Consider the following 19419-nt stretch of genomic DNA (forward strand, 5'->3'; position numbering starts at 1 on the left):
TTTGCACCCTGGTGCAGCAGCAGCAGCAGCTTGGATGGCCCTCTTAAAGGCAACACAGCAGGAGTGGAGATGCCGAGAGAATATGCCCCTGGGAACTTTGCTGTGCTCCGCGAGAGCCGGTTTCCTCCTAAAATGGCTCTATTACTGCCTAAATGACTTGTGTATTAGCCCAAACACCATTGGTTCTACATCATTGGATCAGCACTATCTCGCTAACATGGCACATCCAGAGCTATATCTGGAGGAAATCATGAGGAAAGCACTTAATGAGGCTGTTGCTACTGAACTGGCAACTGCGGCAAGCATTGTTGAATGCAGCTCTGATCCACTGCTCTTAACACCTGTGGGGACCTGACATGGAGAGAACTCTTGACATTTAACAGGCTCCATGGCAGCACGCAAAAAAGGTAGCAGCGGGTTGTTATTTTGGGGATGACGTTACGTCACAGTACTGTCTTCAGTCCATGCGACTGTACACTGATACACAAGTAAGACCGTGATCCAAACTGGCGCTCAGCCACCTGCGGCTAACATGACTTGCCAATCCAGTGGGGAAATTAGAGCGGAAGAGAATGCTAAAGTGGTAAAAGAGGGAAGGAACGTATTTCACAATGACCTTGGCTTCACAGACTCAGATGTATTAGTGTGCCATCTTTCTTCAGGCACACAGAGAAAGCAATTCGCCGGTGTCAAACAGGGACATTAGTACCTCTACGCAAAGCCAAAGAGAAGGCGACAGAGCACCCGCCTAACAATATAGCTGCTATATTGCCCAGAGCTTTCCAATGAAAATAATCTCTCCTGCCTCTATAAATGTCTTCTTGATATGGTTCCACAAAAGCAATACAATTCAAGGCAGCATCAGCGCATGGCAGACTGGATACGCCTTACGTCTTCGGGAGCGTTTCTTAATCGGGGCATTTATGAGCTCAAGTATTCTGTTGGAAAACCTTATGACAAGGCATCTTTTGTGGTTCAGCTGCCTTCCTCCTCATTTCTTGGCAATTATGAAGTCATGTTACCATCAACATAAAACAAGCTGCTCTCGCTTGCTAAAACTAATGACTGCAAGAGCAGCGAGGCCAAGAACAACATAGCGGAGAACACTTGTCAGCTGTCCGTCCACCTGCACCGCCGAAATCATGCGGTAACAAGTGGCAGCTAAGAAGAAATCAGAGAGAACATCATGAAACCGTACAGCTGGCCCTCTTTCCTGCACCTGGACGGGACATTCCTCACCTAAATAAAATGCTCTCTCTTCTCTCAACAGGTCGCGCTTCCCGAGTTGAGCCAGTGACATTCATTAACCCGAACTACAATAGCAGGTTTTCTTTTTCTGGGGGCTATGTCCAGCTGTATTGCTGTTGAGCTGACAAAAAGGAGAAGCAGAACGGGAAAAAAAGGGCAGTAAACCAAATGTGCCTGCTGATGCTCTCAGCCAGTACCATTAACCCTAATTGAGTCGCTGACATTAAAAATCCTGTTATTGAAGCTCCATTATTAAAACAGAATCTCAGCCAAGAAGCAGAATCCTTCCCAACAAGTGTCTTAATATAAGTATTCAAGAGAGTGCAGTCCAGTTATTTCGACACCTGAAATGGGGTTCATAATTCGGCGACTCATGTGGAGGGATGATCCCGCAACCAATCCGCGCTGATGCACCTAGACTGAGCTTCTTATCGGTGAAAGGAGCAGGGCATGACTTTGCTCACCTCCACAGGGATGAACGTAAAAGGACATCTGAACCCATCTTCTTCATCGGCGCCACCTCCACGCACTCACTCATACAGTCTGTTCTACATTTTGTTTTGTGACTTGACTGAGCGCATTCTTTCTCCGTGACTGCAATGATCATTAGCATTGATGGCTATAGCATGCCACTATCCATTAGCGTTCGTAATTACACTCCTGAGTGACTCATTGTGGGCAACAATCATATGAATTTGGCTATTCAAACTCAATTATTGCATCTCACCCCTTCCTCTGCAGCTTCAACAACAATCTTCTATTCAGTTCCATGGGCCATGAGGAAGGACAGAGGAAGATGTCTGCCCCGAGGGGGATCTTTCGGCTTCACACAGAGCAGGCTGTAACTGCCATGAAATGCAGGGAAGGAAAGGGTGGATGGGCGGCGAAGGGGTGAAAAAGCCTAGGAAATAATACTGTCCACACAAGAAGCCACTGTGAGCAGACCATCTCCGTTTTCCGCCAGAAGCTCATATGTAGGGCCCATAACACTTAAACCCGTAACGTTATCAAAGAATGTTCAGCTGACCTACTATCTATTTTCATACTATCAGGCTGTGACATGCCTATGGGGACAAAGCAGCGCTGTGCACGCTTGAGTCACGATGCTGTTTGACCTTACATATGTACTCATGGGGATGTGGATACACAATAAATGACATGCTTCACGTGTTAACATACCAGTCTCAAATAGAAACGTATCTTCAGTAGTGTCATGTACACAAGACATCTGTAAAATCCCAAATAAATAGGAATAAAAGTGAAGAAAGGAAGACCGTATGGCAACAAAATGAAAAGGGCAGTGGTTTCTTAAAGCTGGGAAAGAGACACGCTTCCATTTCTGTGGGCCATTACAGGGCGGAATGGCTCTCATTTGTCCCACCTTGACACTTGAGAGGATCTCTTATTACGAGGGAGAGGGGGCCAGGCAGAGGTGAGCGGGGAGAGGGAGTCCTCCACAGGGGTCTGAGGCTCAGCTCAGATGCTGCTGCTTCATAATATCAATGAGAAGTCAAGGGTAAGAATATCAGCACTAAATGAGAAGAAAATATGTCACAATAATTCTTTGGACGGAAATATAGAAATGACTGGGATACTCTTGAATGGGATGAGCAATTTCGACCCAGTTGACAAAACAAGATGAATGAAGTAAGAAATAATCTGTGGAGCAGCATTAGCCGAGGGCTTATTGGGAAAGCTAAGGAACACTAACTCATTCATTTCCATGATGTCACAACAAGGCCTTGTTAGGGAGGCCGAAGACCCTCTCGCAAGCGAGAACGTTGAAGTCCCGTGTTGCAATCATGGGACCGGATCCAATGAACTGACCAGAGAAAAATCTGAGTGACCCACTCAACTTGATGTGGAAATAAGAAAAAAAAAAAAGCCAGTTGATACTCATCCAAATTGAACTGTATAAACACGGCATGGGATCTAATGGCGCTCCCCACTGGGTAATGAGCTGTGTGGGTGAGTTGCATGCTGCATTCAGGGAGGGCCACAGGAGCAAAGAGTTGCGGGAGAATAGTAGGAGGCGAGTTGAAACTGAGGTCAACTCGAGGTATGGCTTTTGGGTGCTGTTCAAAACTTTCCTCACAATGGACAGGAAGAAGAAAAAAGTCTATGTTGTATGTGGGGTGGCATGTGTGCATTAATAGGATACGGAAAAAGGAAGCGTACGACTGTAGATAAAATAGACATTTTATTTTAAGAGGAATTTAAAAAGACTGCTCTTAGAATACTTCTATTCTCAGTTCAGATCCCTTGTAATTTGCTGTGAATTTACTGGAATATAGTAACCAGAAGATTAGTAAATGAGTGTTGCCATGAATGAGCAAAGGTCAGTGAGGCCGTTCCCTAAAGATATAACTTAGCCTCTGAAATAGCGAGCCTTAGCTTCAGGGTAATGATGGCTATAACTGCGATGGGAATTATTCAATTAAGCACCCCATCCATCCCTCCTCACACTCCCTCCCTTATGCCTTTTCTCTGTCATCCCTGCAGCCTGTTAAAGGGGCAAGAGGGCAGTCTGCCTCAGCAGGAGGCTCCGTGACCCGGTCATCTGGCTGGACTTGCAGACACTTAGGCCATAAGCAGAGGAGATGTAAGTGGCCCCTGAGAAAATGTCTTGTCATTGTTGAGTGTCCGCTGACCTTATCCTTGAGACAAGTTATTTCTGGTTGTTAACAGGAACAAGGGGGAGGAGGATGATAAAGATAAGCAAAGCAGAGATTTGTGTTTTGGGCAGATAACAGTTGCTGCTTAGTACGGAACAAGAATGGGGACCAGCTGCAGGTTTGTTTAGCCATTTGCTAAAAGTGAATGACTATCACGATTCCATCCTAATGACCATTTTTCCTCCCTGCCAGGGAAGAAGTGTGGGTCTTTTTTTTCTCTACGATTCCTGAATAGGATGGGCTGTGTGGGCGTTTGCCAGGCAATCCATCTCCTACATGGTGCTAGATAGAGAGGGCTGAATGCTTAGAAATACAGAACCCATCCAAAGGTTGATGGTCAGCCAAACCTTGTCAACACTCTCGAGGCAAGGTGACATCGACTGGCCCTGCCATGTAAACTGAAATCCAGGAGCTTGTGTGTTTCACAGAACTGCTTCGACTTGTTTGTGCTTCTGCCATAAAACAAACGCGGAAATATTACTATTATTATTATTATTTTTCACACCGGGGGTATTAATTGATGGCAGTCTGAAAACAACCCCTCGCATCCAGCATCCATTGTAGCCAATTTCAAGAAGTGATTTCAAGCAAAGAGCAAACAAAGCAAGAGTCTGTGAGTGGCTCCAATTCAATCACGACGCAACAGGGCACCGCCCCATCAATCACTGTCTGACTTGCTGCCACGACTGGCTCACACCAAGTTGAGCGCTGGAGAAACATCAGCAAATCGAAAGCCTGCTGAGTAGAAGTTCTCTGACCAAAGTAGACTCCGAAGTACTTCACTTTTACGACAGCAGGAAACTTTACGTTGAGCAGAGGCTCGACGTGTAAACTGAGAGCCTCGCAGTTGCCAACACTCCCACTGAACCTGTGGCTTTGTAAGCACTGCGGGGTTAGGGCAACAAACAGGCATCGGCGGACTTAGGCGACATCAATCAAAATCACGCTGGCCTTTGAAGGTCGGACCACTGAACTCGACGTGTTTGACAAGTCGTGACACGCTAAATTAAAGAGTCCAGAAGTTCAATTCAACAGAAACATTTCTTCCTCCTCAGTCATTGGGACACTTCCTATGAATACACCTGTGGATAATACTCTATTTTAAGTCGCGCACTAGTGAACCGTAGAATGGAACTCATGCTAATGCTAACCATCACTTGTTTGAGCATAAAAAGTTGTGTGTCTATTTCTCCTCCCTCTTCCGTCCCCAAGACTTCTTCGTTCAAGTGACATCCCTCCTGTGGGGAAGTGGAATGACTCTCCTCCTGGTTCTGATCGGGTTGAGCATGAATCAAAGTGGTGACGGAGCAGCGGGGAGGGTGGCAGATGCCACAGCCAGAAAGCTTTTCAATCAGACTGCCCTTCCAAGTAGCGGCCAAGGTGAACCACTTCACTGGTGAATAGAAGAGAAAAAAAAAAACGCCCCTAACCCCGTGGTCCTTCACACGGGCACATTGTGCTGCACGTATGTCCGCGCGCTCGCGCTCATTAGCCAGCCAGTAACCTTTCGTGTTAAAAAGAGATGATGAAGAAGAAAGACAGTAATGCGAGAGAAGGTCAGCAGCTCTCTGATGCAGCATTTCTATATGCTGTCTTTCTGCCCTGTGCTGAATTAACCAGGTGAACACTTACCATTTATCAGCACGGTGGGGCTCATCTCGCGTTCAACGTACGGCAAACCGGATACTGCGTTGTAAATAGAATCTTAAGATTCACTGTGCTCATCTGCAGCCTGGTAAAATAGGATTTACAATGATCGCTGAGGTGAATTTAGCGTTCAATTTGAAGCATCACACCAGGTGCACAAGCCCTTATTTCGCTTTGCACTGTCACTTTGAAGTCCCCACGGATCTATTGCTGACATGCCCTTTAAAACCGAAGAGCACATTGACATCAGAAAGAAATACATCCTCACAGGTTCAAAGTATCTCCAGGACTCGGTGTAATTCCAAAGCGTTGTCCACTCAGACTCCAGGGTAACCACACTTCACGTTTTGACAGCTTTTAATGCCACATGCCTGGAAAAAAAAGGCTTCCTACAGCTCTCCTGACTTATTTATTTCTCTCCATGACAACTGCTGATAAACAGCCCTGATGTCCATCTCAACTGCACAGAGAGGCATAACAGAAGGAGCCGTTTTTCAGCCAGATCTTTTTGCTCCACACCGCACAGCTTGCATAGTTTCCCCTCAGAGTTGAAGAAGAATTTCAGGGAAGTTAGCAGGGGAGCTTTTCTTACTTTCGCTTCCCTAAAACAGGTGGCCTCCTTTGTTAAGCTCCAGTCATGTTTGTAGGACTGCAGTGGAGATCCGACTATAGATCCAGGACTAGGGTGACAGCTTGCCATCAGCTTCTGTTTGTTATCTGAGTCCTAGTGTGTTACGGAATGGAGGGGCAGAATGTCCACTGTGGTGGGTGCCCAAGACAGAATGATGCCTTCACAGCAGGGAAGAGGTACTCGACGGAGTGGATCTTCCAAGAACAAGGAAGAAGGAGGTTGAAAAAGGACCGGACTACATTTAAACCAAGGGTAAAAGCTTTCACATGAAGCTTTGAGTTACAGGTATCTGAAGGCAGGGGGGTCTTGAACTATTGACGCATGGTCAAGCAGGAGACCTTTGCTGACATTTCCCTCAGCCTCTCACACAAAAGGCTGCTTGAGAAGGCATTCCATACATATCTCAGCTGCCTACCACCATCCTGCTATACATCTTGATGAGCATTTAAATGTCAAAAGTAAGACCAGAGTATTTTTGTGGAAAACTACAAATACAGTGGGACAAAACGTCTCTACAGGCCATTTGTTTTTCCAAAGCTAACTTTTAAAGACACACCAAATGACAGTCTGGAAACACATCTTAGGGACGGATGCAATGTTGCAGTCTATTTTCACTACTGTAATTGTTTGTAATAGAAACATTTTCACCAAAAAAATTTGGCATCATAAGTGGCTTGTACCTACATCTACTCTACATGGATGAGTAAATTAACACTGGTTTGAAAAACATATATTTTCAGCGATAAATGTGTATGGTTGTTGAATGACCTGTGCTTTGCTGTACAAGTCTGAGATCCTTTTTTCATCCCTCAAAGTGACTTTGCCAAGGTACATTTTGTAGATATTCCCATCAACTGTCCAACAATTCATGCGTTGTTGCTGTTTACAAACACTATATAAGTTGTAATAAAGTCAACGGTGTCAGCATGTGGAATTCTCACAGGCACTTTCGTGACTCACAAAAGTTCCTTTGATGTGCTCTTCTAAAACTCGCTTCAAGTTAAGACTTAAATCAACCGAAAACACTCTTTTTCCTTTCGCATGGCAGCGCCGTCACAGCCCGACGAGCCTGACGCTGCTTATCTGATCACAGAGAAACAGACAATAACACCAGGCAGCGCAGGCATATCTACTTACTTCAGGTTTGCACTTGAGCCAAGCCTGCTCATTCCACTGATTCGCAGAGCAAATTGACTTCAAATATTTGCCTTGATGCGGGCTGCGCCTTCACCTCAGACTACATCACCTGCGAGCATGGCAAGGGTGGCCCCTCAAACTACACTCTGTGAAAGTCTACAACGGTGCGTGAAAGGTAAACACGCTCTGCATTCAAAATCACAGGGCTCACTTAAGTCGCCTTATCTCTGTGATGAAGTGTTTTCCTCCCCTGGCTCTCAGGATACAGGCCTCTGCACTTCCCCAAACAAACCTGTCAAGGGCGGCACACACGTGCAACAACACCGGCGCGGCCAGACTCCACTCAGGCCGAGGCTGTTTTTCTTTTTAAGAGCGCTACTTTGAGTGCTTCTTGTTTGGTTTGCTGATAACAGCCATGTTGGGGAACATGCGGTGCATGTGTGTTCCATTTGCCCGCTAATTTGATTGCAAGGCAGTGCAACCAAGCGTGCGTTGTAGCTGTGGCCTCCTCAACCTCCTCCCACTCTGCCAGTCCATCAGATAAGGGAGCCATTCTAGCGCTCATCAGTTTGCATTATGTAAGGACGAATTTGGTTAGAGCAGCTGGAACAGTAAGCTCTAATAGCTCCAACACAAATCTCAACAAATGGACGATAAGGGTTGCCCTGGTTACAAAAGCACTTCTGCCCGCTACTGAATTACTCACGACCAAAGTTGGGTGAAGATACGCACAAGTGGAACTCCTCATTTGTCCTCGTAATAGCAACAGCAAAATTCTTATAGAGCCATATTCGCGAGCGCCATCCTGCTAGGGTCCATTTTTTTTTAATGTAGCCAGTTGCAGTTACAACTACTAGTTGACTATTACATCAGTGTCCACTAGTTGCGACGTCATCCTTCTCTGAGCACAATCCACAGTAAAAGGAAAAATGGCCAAGGCTACGGAACCATTGCAACCCAAAATGTTGAAAGTATGGGACCTTTTTTCTGGACACATCAAAGGACACATACTTTTTCTACGACATTTTGAGCAATTGAAATGCAAATATAGTTTCAAAACAACATTTAACACTATATCAGTATGTACAACACAAACATGACTTGTTTCCACGCTACGATCAGACATGTTGGCATGAGCGTCAACCCCTTTGCGCCATGCACCGACTACTTGACTGGCTGTAGTAGGGTGACTTGTTGAGAGTTGCAGCTCTATAGCCAGCAGAAAAGCGGCGCAATAAACCTTCAAAACCACAAGACTCCTTTTTCAGTCCTTGCCAGAGTAACCACACAGATCAACAAACCAGCGGCGAACTAACATTATTATCCCTGACAGACTATTTCATGCACCATTTCGATTGTTACACCTTTTTAACCTTTAAAAGTGACAGATGGTTGAATTCACAGAAACAGCCCCCCCCCCCAACACCTTTGTGCTGCCGGTGCGTTTCAAGACACAGGAAATTCATTCTTCTCTAATTTGATTAGCCATTGTAAGTGCCACCCCTCCCTCCTCCGCTATCATTCTAATGCAGAATGGTGGACGGTTTAAGAGTCCCTGCGGTGCTGAAATCAGACCCAAAAAAAGACCATAAATCGAGAACGGCAATAAAATAAAGGTTAAAAGCGAGATTGGAATCAGGGATTATGGAGCCCTGCAAACAGATCCAGGGATCTTTCAGGAAAGACAAAAGGAGAAAGGGTCCAGGTCCTGGGTGGAGTGAAGATACAGTAACAGGATCCGGCAGAGCCCTGTACTCTCCGGAGCCCTGCAGCGTAAACAAACAGCTGAGACAGAGGCACCGACACACGCACCAAACCACACACACACACACACACACACGGACACACTGACAAGGCAATCAGAGAGGCGGTCTGCCCAGGCAAGGCTCACCTCGGGGCCGCCACACTGACACAGGCTCATCACATTACTGTCTCCTATTTCATGGGCTTAAACAGTCTTTCTGACAACAGGTTAGCTGCTTTGTCTGTTGTCGATGCCGCAGCTCACGGCTTACAAGTTAAACGGGGATCAGAGGGTAAATGTCACACCGAGATTATTTCTTGAAGTCAAAACAAGCTGGGAACCGTTTCCATTTACAACCCGTGGATGGACATCACATTCATCTGTCAGGCATGAGTCGCCTCGAATGATCGATGAGAATTAATAATTTCCCAAATTAAACGTTAAACACCCATCATACTGCGCAGACAAAAGCTAGGCTCAGCTATATCTTCGACTGAAGTAGTGCCTGTGCATGAGTAAAGCGCATCATTTTGGCCACTAGATGGCACAGTTTCCCGTGCAATGGCCACTACATGAGCGCCAGACAGTGGGGGAGCTCAACCTGCCCTTCTCACTGAAGAACAGTCACAATTTTTGTATGACTTTTCAATCCCTCTCTGTCGCTTAGAACCCTTTCATGTGAACAAGTCACAATAATGATCAAGTTGCCACACTTTCAGCACAATTAAAGCACAGAAAAACTCTCTTTAGTGGACACGTCTGCGACCTATGAGACTTACTTGCACTCCCTGTCCTCCAGGTCGAAATGTGGGTTGAAGTTAATGAGGATTCTCTGGTGTGGACCGGGAGCAGTTATCACCCAGACACACCGCTGGGATGGGGTGTAGGACATGGGGTATCCTGGCGAAGTGAGGTAGTTGGCGGATGATATTCTGATGTTACCGCCACATTTGTCTGCAAAGAGGGGTAACAAAGGCTTCAAAATGCATCTCCATTACACTACAAAGAAGCCAGTCAAACACTTTTCTCCACTTATTATTACATTTCACTTTTACAGCCTTCATGTGCAGTGACTTTAGTTTTTAGCTCTCCTACCTGTGTCTATCAACATTATTATATCATATAGTCTCCTACTTTTGTCAGCATTACATTCATCAAGTGATAGTTAAAGGCAAAAATAGCTATATATATATATATCTATCTATCTAGCTGTCTAACATCGACACATCTTATACTAACCCTTATGTACATAAAAGCTATTTAATGCATCAATAAATGAGAGAATCTTAATTAATAGCATAACGTAGTTAAAAACAACATTTTTCCATTTTAATTTGTAACTACGGACGTTTTTTTTGGACGGTTTTGGTTGTTAAAAATGACCTCTTATTGAAACAATAATTAGTCGGCTATTAGATTATATTCGGCTATATATTATTTAAAAAAGGGAAATGTTTGGATTGTATTGATGGACAAGTACAAAAAGAAAAAGAAAATTAATTCTTAAACATATATCGATCGCGTCTGAATTTGGCAAAAAGCAAACGAGAAAACACAATACGCATAAATAAAAGCAGCGATGTGTTCCATCCAATCCATTATTCGCTCATAAAATGTCAACGTTTTGCTTGTTGTTGAACTCTATTGTTTTGGCTGCGGCACTTTCTTCAGGCGAAAGATGTTTGCCAAAGATCGGGGGAGATCAGAGGGGCTTAATCTTTTAGAAAAATATTGGGATTAGTGTCCTCGCAGGGTACATAAAGGGATTATTTCAATGCATATCAGATGTCACACTTACCGTTTTTGAAAGCCTTGGCCACCAAGAGGATTCCCATGAACAGGAACAAAACTAATCCACAATGCATCCTTGTTGTAGATCCCAAAAATAAAGTTAAGGGTATAAAAAAATCGAACTCCACAAAAAGGCTTCTGAAAACGGCGAATTAAGTCACTTTAAAAAGAAGGTTTCGGTGGCCGGCATGGTGTCGTTCAGCACCGGCTTCCAAGCTCCTCAGCCGGCTGCGCTCCACTCTCACGCGCCGGTGGTGGCATGTCCTCTCCAGAAGGCAACAAAAAAGAGACCCCGGATTGACGGTCTATAGTCCGGTAACTGAAGCCAGAAGCGGGAGGTAATCCTGAGAGGGACAGAGAGAGATGGACCGGGGGTGAGAAAGTTAGAATTTGGAGCGAGCGCCCTGGACGCACCTTCGCAGATGAACAGTCAGGTGAGCGCAAACTGAAGCGAAGACCCGAGTAGTCAAGATGAATATGTTCGGAAACCTTTTCTTATATATGACCGCAGCTCCACACTGAGTCACAGCAACAGTCCGTGAGTAAGTGACATGACTCTCTCTCTCTCTCTTCCTCTCTCTCCCCCTCCCATCTCTCGTCTTATAAAAACGAGCAAGACATTAATGGAAGACGTTGTCTGAAAGCAGGACTCCCTCCAGGAATACAGCCACCAATAGACAAAAAAAAAAACATTTATTATTAAATAATAATGTATTTTAATTATATTTCATGAATCACATCAAAAAACACCGCTTTGAATATCAAATTTGATCTTTATTTTGTCTGATAAATGATCTGAATAAATAATTTCGAAAGCTCACTCTTTTACGCGTTATTCATATTTCAACAATGAATTTTAGGAGAAAACGGAGGGGTTTCCTCAGGATGTCCCTTTCCGCGTCTTTTTGTGACACACTGAACTACATAAAGTCACGCTCCATTATTTATTTTTTTCCTCCAGAAACCTGCTTTCCCAATCCATTTCGCTCAATATCCATCAATTCTTTTGTCCCCTCAGAATCCTTTAATGAACATGCTTTTATCTATCCAGATGCGCACATAGTAAAATAGTGCCCCCGACATCGTGGCACCATTAAAGTGACACCGGATTTTAGGGGAAAATCAATTGGAAGCGTGAATTATAATAGATCACTCGCTGAAAACTGACATATCTGGGTCACATATACTTGATTGTTGTCTTGAGAAGACTTAAAGGAAACGCACATTTTGAGAAAGGCTGATATAAACCAGTATTTCCAGCGATTTAGTAAATCGGGTTCATTAAAATTACCATCTGAAATGTGTGGTGTAGTTCAGTAATGAGAGAAGAAACATGCATTGTAGCAACTGTTGTGTTCACCTGCGTCTTATGGAGCTCCAAGACCCGCATCCAGTCCTCCGCCACTTCCAAAAAGAAAAAAAAATGAGATGGTTCCCTGTTGAAATGAATGGGATTTTTTTTTTAATAACCCCGCTGGTGAATCAGGTCGGGGAAGAACCACAGCGCAGCATGCACCAGCACTCCACCGCGCAAAGACGCGCAGCCAAGCCCGGACCCCTCGCTCGGATCCCGGCGTACGCGCTCGTCTGTCCCCCGGTCTCTTTCCTCCGACCGCTGCTTCTCATTCAGCTCAAAGCAATCCAGCCACAGACGAAGGAGATCAACAGTCCCGGCAAAAAAGTGCCATGCAATACGTATAAAAAGCAAAAACTGGACCAAAAAAGTCCTCCTAGATTCAAGCGAACAAGTTTCCCCTCGTCTGTCTCCGTGCGCCGCCGCTGTCGCTCCTCCACTGATGCGAAGGCGAGTGTTTGAGTCACTGCCAGCTCCACACGCCCCTTTACGAGGATGTGCGCGGCGACGTGCGTGTGCCAGAGTGTGCGCAGCTCCCCGTGCGTGTGCAATCGAGATGCAGATTCCACCCAGCTGTCTCTCCCTCTCTATCAGCCTGTAGCCTTTTATTAGACGCATCAGAAAATCACATTACAAATATAAAGTGCTAAGCCGTTGGCGTCTGAGAGCCATCTTCAATGAGATCCATTTGTTATTTTGGATCTCTTTCTTGTGTTTTTCTGCGCTTCCAAAAGCAGGTTTCATTTGACACATTGCAAGCGTGTTGCGGTAAAGATTATTGGGGGCAGTAAAGTGCACATCACATGACTCGGTTCATTGAGAGGATCCCTTTTAATTCTCCCAGTAAAGAATTCATAAGCACTGGTAAACTATAGCACAGGTTTAAAGGTATTTAAAGGAGATTGTTTGTTGCAAGTGATATGTTTTTAACAACTTCAATTTATTTAAAACAAGCAAATAAATGGCTATCTTAATAAAATGGTTGAAATCTTGTCTTAACACCTGTCTGTAAAATACTTTCTCTAAACTGATGGCCAATGTAGCATGGCTGTTATTCACTTGGAATGACCCCCTTCCCAAAATAAAAAATAAATAAATTTAAAAAATATTATAAAAATTATAAAAAAAATATCTTGTCCAGAGAGGAGGAAACTTCAAGTACACAATTGTTTATTAAAATATTATAAATTATATTTATAAATATTTCCTTATACTATAATATTTCTAAAGCTACATTTCATACCATTTGGTGGCAGCATTCTTTGCCTTGGGAGCCACTGGTGAAGGGGTTTGCCTCCCCTCCCCCCTCCTGCTCATGGTTTCCACCCAGAGCTGATGAGCACAACTACACATGCAGGTGGAGGGGTCAACCCGTGGGGATTCCAATCTCACTGGAAAAGCCGAAGACAGCAGCTTAGCAATATGCTCTCTGCCTGCTGCTGGAGTGAAGGTGTCATTCACGCAAGACAAACCTGGTCAGATGTATCTGAGGAAGCTGGACGGGGGCTACTGATTTCCTCATGAGGTGATGGTGAGATCAGGGTGGATGGTAAAGACTGAGGGTGTAGCCTTGGTTATGTTATCATGAGGTGGAGGTGACTGCAATAAGCACCTCCAAGATCAACCGCTCTTGCTGTCTTGTGACAGGGTGACAGTCTTTGGTACGACTGGAATTCAAGAGAAGGTTTGGGAAGGGACCAGTGATGTGCCATTCACTGGTCCAAAGAGTCTTCAGAGGCTGTGAAACCAACTGGTGGATTAAGATTACAGTTGCTTTCACCCATGACTGTGTTGCGTACAGATACAGAAGGAGTTCTTCGGAGGATACTTGGCTTAACTTACCCTTGTTGGCGATGTTCACCATGTTTTTTGACTCCATCAAAGTGCCTGGCTCAAGGTGACCTTGACATGAAATAAGGGTGTCAAACTTAATCACACATGGAAGCAAAACTTAAAACACATTCCAAGTCGCTGGACAAAAACCGTATTTACTGAAGGTAGTGATGGGCATCTGAGGCTTCATGAAACAGCAGCGTCATTTTTAGATCCCACTAGATGGCACTCTCTGCGCTAAAATCACTGGCTTTACTCATTTTTAAACTGAGAGTGCCACCTAATGAGCTCTGAAATGGAGAACTGATGTTTCATGAAGCCCATCTCTGATTGTAGGAGCATTGGCTTTTCAGGTTTTCATCATATTTGCCAGCATGGTTGTTTCCTTTATTCACCTTTTTGTTGTTGTTCTCCATATAATGTATAATCTCCACTTGCAAGGAGGTTAAGCCATACTATGAATGCATACTTTTCGTATAAATTGGTAAATGAAGTGCATTTAAAGCTCCTGTGGGCCACATAAAATGACTTTGTGGGCCAAATTTGGCCTGCGGGCCCAGAGTTTGACACATATGGCATCAATCTAGGGAATTAAGTTGAATAAAACACCCAGAAAGAAACCCAAACCAATGAAATTTTTTTCTAATGAAACGTCAAAAAAGGTCACAGTATAGTCTATAAGCTGTGAAGTAAAGCTAGAGGATAACTCAGAGGAACATTCTTTGCAACAGAAAAATGCTGACGTTGAAACTGTTGTAACCATTGCCAACCACTCTTTCCACTGGTCAACATAAAATGGCAGCATTGCAGAAAGATCAAAGCTCAAATTGGCACCGGCGATTTAAAAAAATGTTGTGTTCCTTTCAAAATTCCTCGAAGATTTATCAACTCACTGTATCCATAAAAAAGGGGGTTGATCTTTGCTGTCTCTGTCAATCACTCACTTGGACTGAAAGCCGCTAGTGATGGATGCCTGCTCTTATCCTAAATGTGAAATGAAAGCATTAATGACAAAACACAGGCGATGTCTGGGATAATGAATCATGAAGACAGCTTTTCTTTTCGGAGGATAAACATCAGCAGAGGCTTGATCGGGCTGCTGTTGATGAATAGTCTGAATGTGTGTCACTGGCTGCGCGCGCTGTACGGATTACTTTGACTTTATCTGACAATAGCATGTACAAGCTTTCATCATCGGACAGAAACTCTGAAACAGAAGCAGCGTGAAGGCTTCCTTGATGGGTCACTTTTTTAATTCGTGCTCAGCATGGAGATAAATATTTGACGGCTGATAGCAAATATGTTTTGCCAAAGCTTGTTTTGGCAAGGTGGCGACTGTTTGGTTTCGAGTGGGAAAATAACAGTGGTGCTGTAGGGAGGGACGGCAGCTGAGCGCTCTCGCTCAGAGGAAGGTTGTCGTCTTTGCTAACCACCGAGCCGTTGAGGTTAACCCGGACGGAACCTCTCTGTTGTTTTACGGTAACTCGAGAACAAGCCTTGCACTTGCTGGCCTCTGTGGTTTGGGAAGTTCATGACCTGTAGGGGGCATCAACGCTGAGGAGCAGGACAGCGGATTGCTGTCATAAACAATCATGACGGTCAGCGCGTAAACAAACTGGTCTTTGATCGATGAATCACTACTTAGAAGGCAGTTTTCTGAAGGGGCTTTAGAGGCAGAAACATAAACAAGAAGATATGGATTCAGTGATAGCAGGAGTAAGCGAGATGATATCGCGTTAATGATCCATACAAATGTGTATTTTATAGAGTTGGTGTGTCCTAAGGGGCAACCGACAAGCACCCACCTGGGGATCATATGGTCCTGACAGGCTTCTCAGGCGTCGGCATTTCTACATTATATTCAGGAGGCATCACAGTGAAGCTGAAATCTGGGTGTTGCCGATAAGCAGCTTGGCAGCAGGGATCTGAACCAGTAGGAGGTGCCATAGAGAGGCCAGTGATGTGAGTGAGTGAGCTTGCAAGACAGGTTGTGACAGCATGGGTTTCTATTTTAGATCGAATTTTTAGGCAAAGAAAATAGGATTGTGACGTTTTTTAATTGACTCGAACGCAAGCGGGTGAAAGGGACACCGAGATTTTGGGCGATCATCACTCCATTTTTCTACTAGGGAGCGAGGCAGTTATCCGAAAGATGTGTATATTTGGAATTTCCCCTTGTGGGACTAAGGAAGTTTTATAGGACACATTTGATGACATCATAAAGACATGTAAAGACATAAAGACTTCAGTCACAAGTGGTGACGGAAGAACTCTAACTGGACAATACAAAAATACTGATACAGTCGTCTCCGGTTTCGGGTTCCACCTGCTTGAACATTCATGAGCCTCATTCACACAGTGCATGAAGACATCGGTACAGTGGACAAAGATAAGAGCATATTGCTTTTACTCCACAACTGGGAGGAAAGTGTGGAATGAGTGACTTCATTCCCACCGAGGCCCTGGTCGTCTTTTGTCTCACTGATAACACACGCGAAGCAAGAGCGCGGCATCTCTATCAAACGCAGCACTCACAGGCTTCTGGTGTCGTCGGGATAACAGCGCGTCAAGTCATTTCACAAGGGCCCGTGCCATATCTGAAACGACGGGGCGATTGTAGGGGAACAATAAAAGAGCCATTTAAAGGATTTGCCTCTTCACATTTATCCGCACGGTGATCTTTTAGTGGAGCCCTGATGAATAATTAGCTCCAGTAAAAGGCAGACATTTTATAGGTGCTCTGCGACTTGATTCCATTATCCTGCCCTCTGTTCACCAATGGGGTGAGTCCAGTGCTCAGGTTTGAACTGTCTGGCACCGAGTCAGAGCTGGAATTCTTAATAGACCCTTCTGTCTTTTGAGTCGGTTCCAAACTTCTTTTGTGTTGCACTACTCAGGACTGAAGTAGTGGAGCACTGCTCCTGCACATGAATGGTGAGGGTGGTTGTCCACATTGTTAGAGTCCATATTTGTAACACACATCACTCAGAACACTATGACCAACTTAGTGATACTTGCCGCCAAAGACAAGTCAACGGTAAAGACCACAGTTAGCCACAAACATGGGTAGAGTTGTAGGTTCTGTGAGAGATTTGTCAGCGTGGAGTCGCTCACACCTTTGACCGAGTTCAAATTCCTCAGCAGTGTGGTTCCCAGAAATTCCTGTACGAGAGGAATATGCAACAAAAAGTTGCCCATTGAATTTGTGATGGGCTGGTGAGGCTTCATGAAACATTGTCCATACTTTTAGCGCTAAGCAGGTGGCGCTGAAGTCTTAAATGTAAAGAGAGGTCTCATTGAAATAGTTGCTCAGGAACGAAGACCTTTCTATGTAGTGGGCACTGAAATGAGGGCACTGATTCATGAAGCATCATAAAACAAGATTCTGATTATTACAAATGTTATTTTCAGAATTACGTGTTTCTATGTATTTCAGCAGGGGAGGAGGATTATGTTTCGGTGGTGGTTTGTCAGTCAGTCTGTCTCTGTTCAAAATCACGTCAAAAGTCATGGACGGATTCGGACGAAATTTTCAAGAAATGGGAAAAGGCACTAAATGATTCAATTTTGGGAGTGATCTGGATCATAGTCTGGATCCAGGAAAATTTAAAATATTTCCTAAACACTGGCAAATTTCACTGTTTTTGGTATTTGTGCTGGATTGTCATTGAAAGCCAGGATTTTTTAAATGTATTTTTTTGGACTGAAGCTGCTTGGCGGAGGTTTGCGCTCTCTCAGTGCTTCTCTACTTTCGATTAACTGAAGAAAAAAATGTTAATAACGTCATATAAACTTTCTCTCAAAGGAAACTGATTTCAGTGCTCCATCCGTATGATACAACATGATATCTCAAACATCCATAATAAAGGAAAGAAATGCCACTGCACTGATGGATGCAAAACGTTAGCCTGAATAAGCAAAACAAAAAATGAATGTGGAAAACTAAAGTGGTTGTGATGCGCTGTCAACCCAGCGCCCAGGGTGTTCTCTGCCTCCAGGCCCACATAGTAAAGGGAATCAGAAAATAAATACATTTACATATCAGAGTAAGAGCATCATTTCAACTTTCCTTCGATCCTCTTTTATTATCAGTTTAATGATCGATTTCACTATTTCTTAGTGGAGGAGATAAAAGCAGAAATATCTGAAGACTCTCATCAAAAAACTATTAGTTAGTCCTATAAAATCCTCATGGTTGACAGGGCTTGTAAAAAGAGCGACAAAAAAAGAGAGTCAAATGATGTTGACTTTCATTTACATTTGATAATTGAAAACTTGTTTACTCCACGGACGCAGGAGTTCCCCACTTGCATAGATATGCGCTCGCTGCTGTATTCCACATCAGCGTCCAAGGATGGAGGGAGTCGAGCTAACAAGCAGCAGCTGGGTCCATATTTTTGTTTGCAGCTGCACAGGAGCCCCATGTTTTCTGCTCTGTAGCTAATAATGAGTGGGCGCTGTGTGCCAGTTCTGATGTCACTGCGCCCGTCCCTGGCAGTCCAGGTCCACTTTTTCTACAAGCACCATTTCATCATCCAGTGTCTCGAAAACCTTTGATATATGTGGCATCTCCAACATCCTGGCAGGTTTAATCACTTAAAACAGGCTTTAGTGAGCTGCAGAAATACATGTTTACAGAAAACAATTCACATAAAAGTCCTCCGCTAACTTACGCCATGCACTTGTAGAAGTAAAACATTGCTTCAATTAGGTTTACAACAAGATTGATCCATGCATTAACGTTAATGCACAAGTGAATTGAAAGAGTTTGTGTCTTGGGACAGTTGCTCGTGTGCGGCACACTGTGAAGCAGAATAAAAACACATTACAGATCTTCACAGTGAGCTTTCCATCTGAAGTCAAAACACTACGCCATGGTTCACGTCAGCCACAGGATCCAGCCACGATGTGTGCCACAACTTTCACTGGAGCAGTGGTCGTATATGGCTGCTCAAATGATGTACTGTATATTCCTGGCCTCCCGTGAGAAAGCTCTGAGAGGTCTTTGACCTTTACATTCTTGTCCGTATGAACATAGTGGCCTGGGACTGGATTACATGATCACTCAAAATCTGAGCATGAAAAATGTAATGAAACAGTTCATGAATAATTCATTTAAAACGTCAAATTCTGGGGAAACCCCAAGCATGACCAACTGGAAAAGCACCGCTCTGCCATAGAGCTCATCACATGACTTTATCAAAGCCGCTATAACAACTGGCATGACTCGAGAATCGTGTTGGTTGGCGATAAAAGCCACTTTACTGAGAAAGTAAAGTGAAAAAAATCTGCAACAAAGAAATACCAAACATTCAGAGACATAAGAGAATCAGGAATCTTGTCAATATTTTTGTCATGT

General features: G+C 44.2%; 1 protein-coding gene across 2 annotated transcripts in view; it reads right to left on the reverse strand.

Moving 5' to 3' along the window:
• Positions 1-12666, reverse strand: part of nrp1a (neuropilin 1a) — a 49864-nt gene extending 37198 nt beyond the window's left edge. For both annotated transcript variants that reach the window (XM_053859270.1, XM_053859269.1), the window contains exons 1-3: positions 12234-12666; positions 10881-11217; positions 9862-10036 (exon numbers count right to left, since the gene is read on the reverse strand). In XM_053859270.1, coding sequence (XP_053715245.1) covers positions 9862-10036; positions 10881-10947 — 242 coding nt within the window. In that variant the 5' untranslated portion in view covers positions 10948-11217; positions 12234-12666. The remainder of the gene's footprint in view (positions 1-9861; positions 10037-10880; positions 11218-12233) is intronic.
• Between the last annotated feature and the right edge of the window lie 6753 nt (positions 12667-19419).

Source organism: Synchiropus splendidus, chromosome 3 (assembly GCF_027744825.2).
Source record: "Synchiropus splendidus isolate RoL2022-P1 chromosome 3, RoL_Sspl_1.0, whole genome shotgun sequence".
Classification (NCBI taxonomy): Eukaryota; Metazoa; Chordata; class Actinopteri; order Syngnathiformes; family Callionymidae; genus Synchiropus; species Synchiropus splendidus.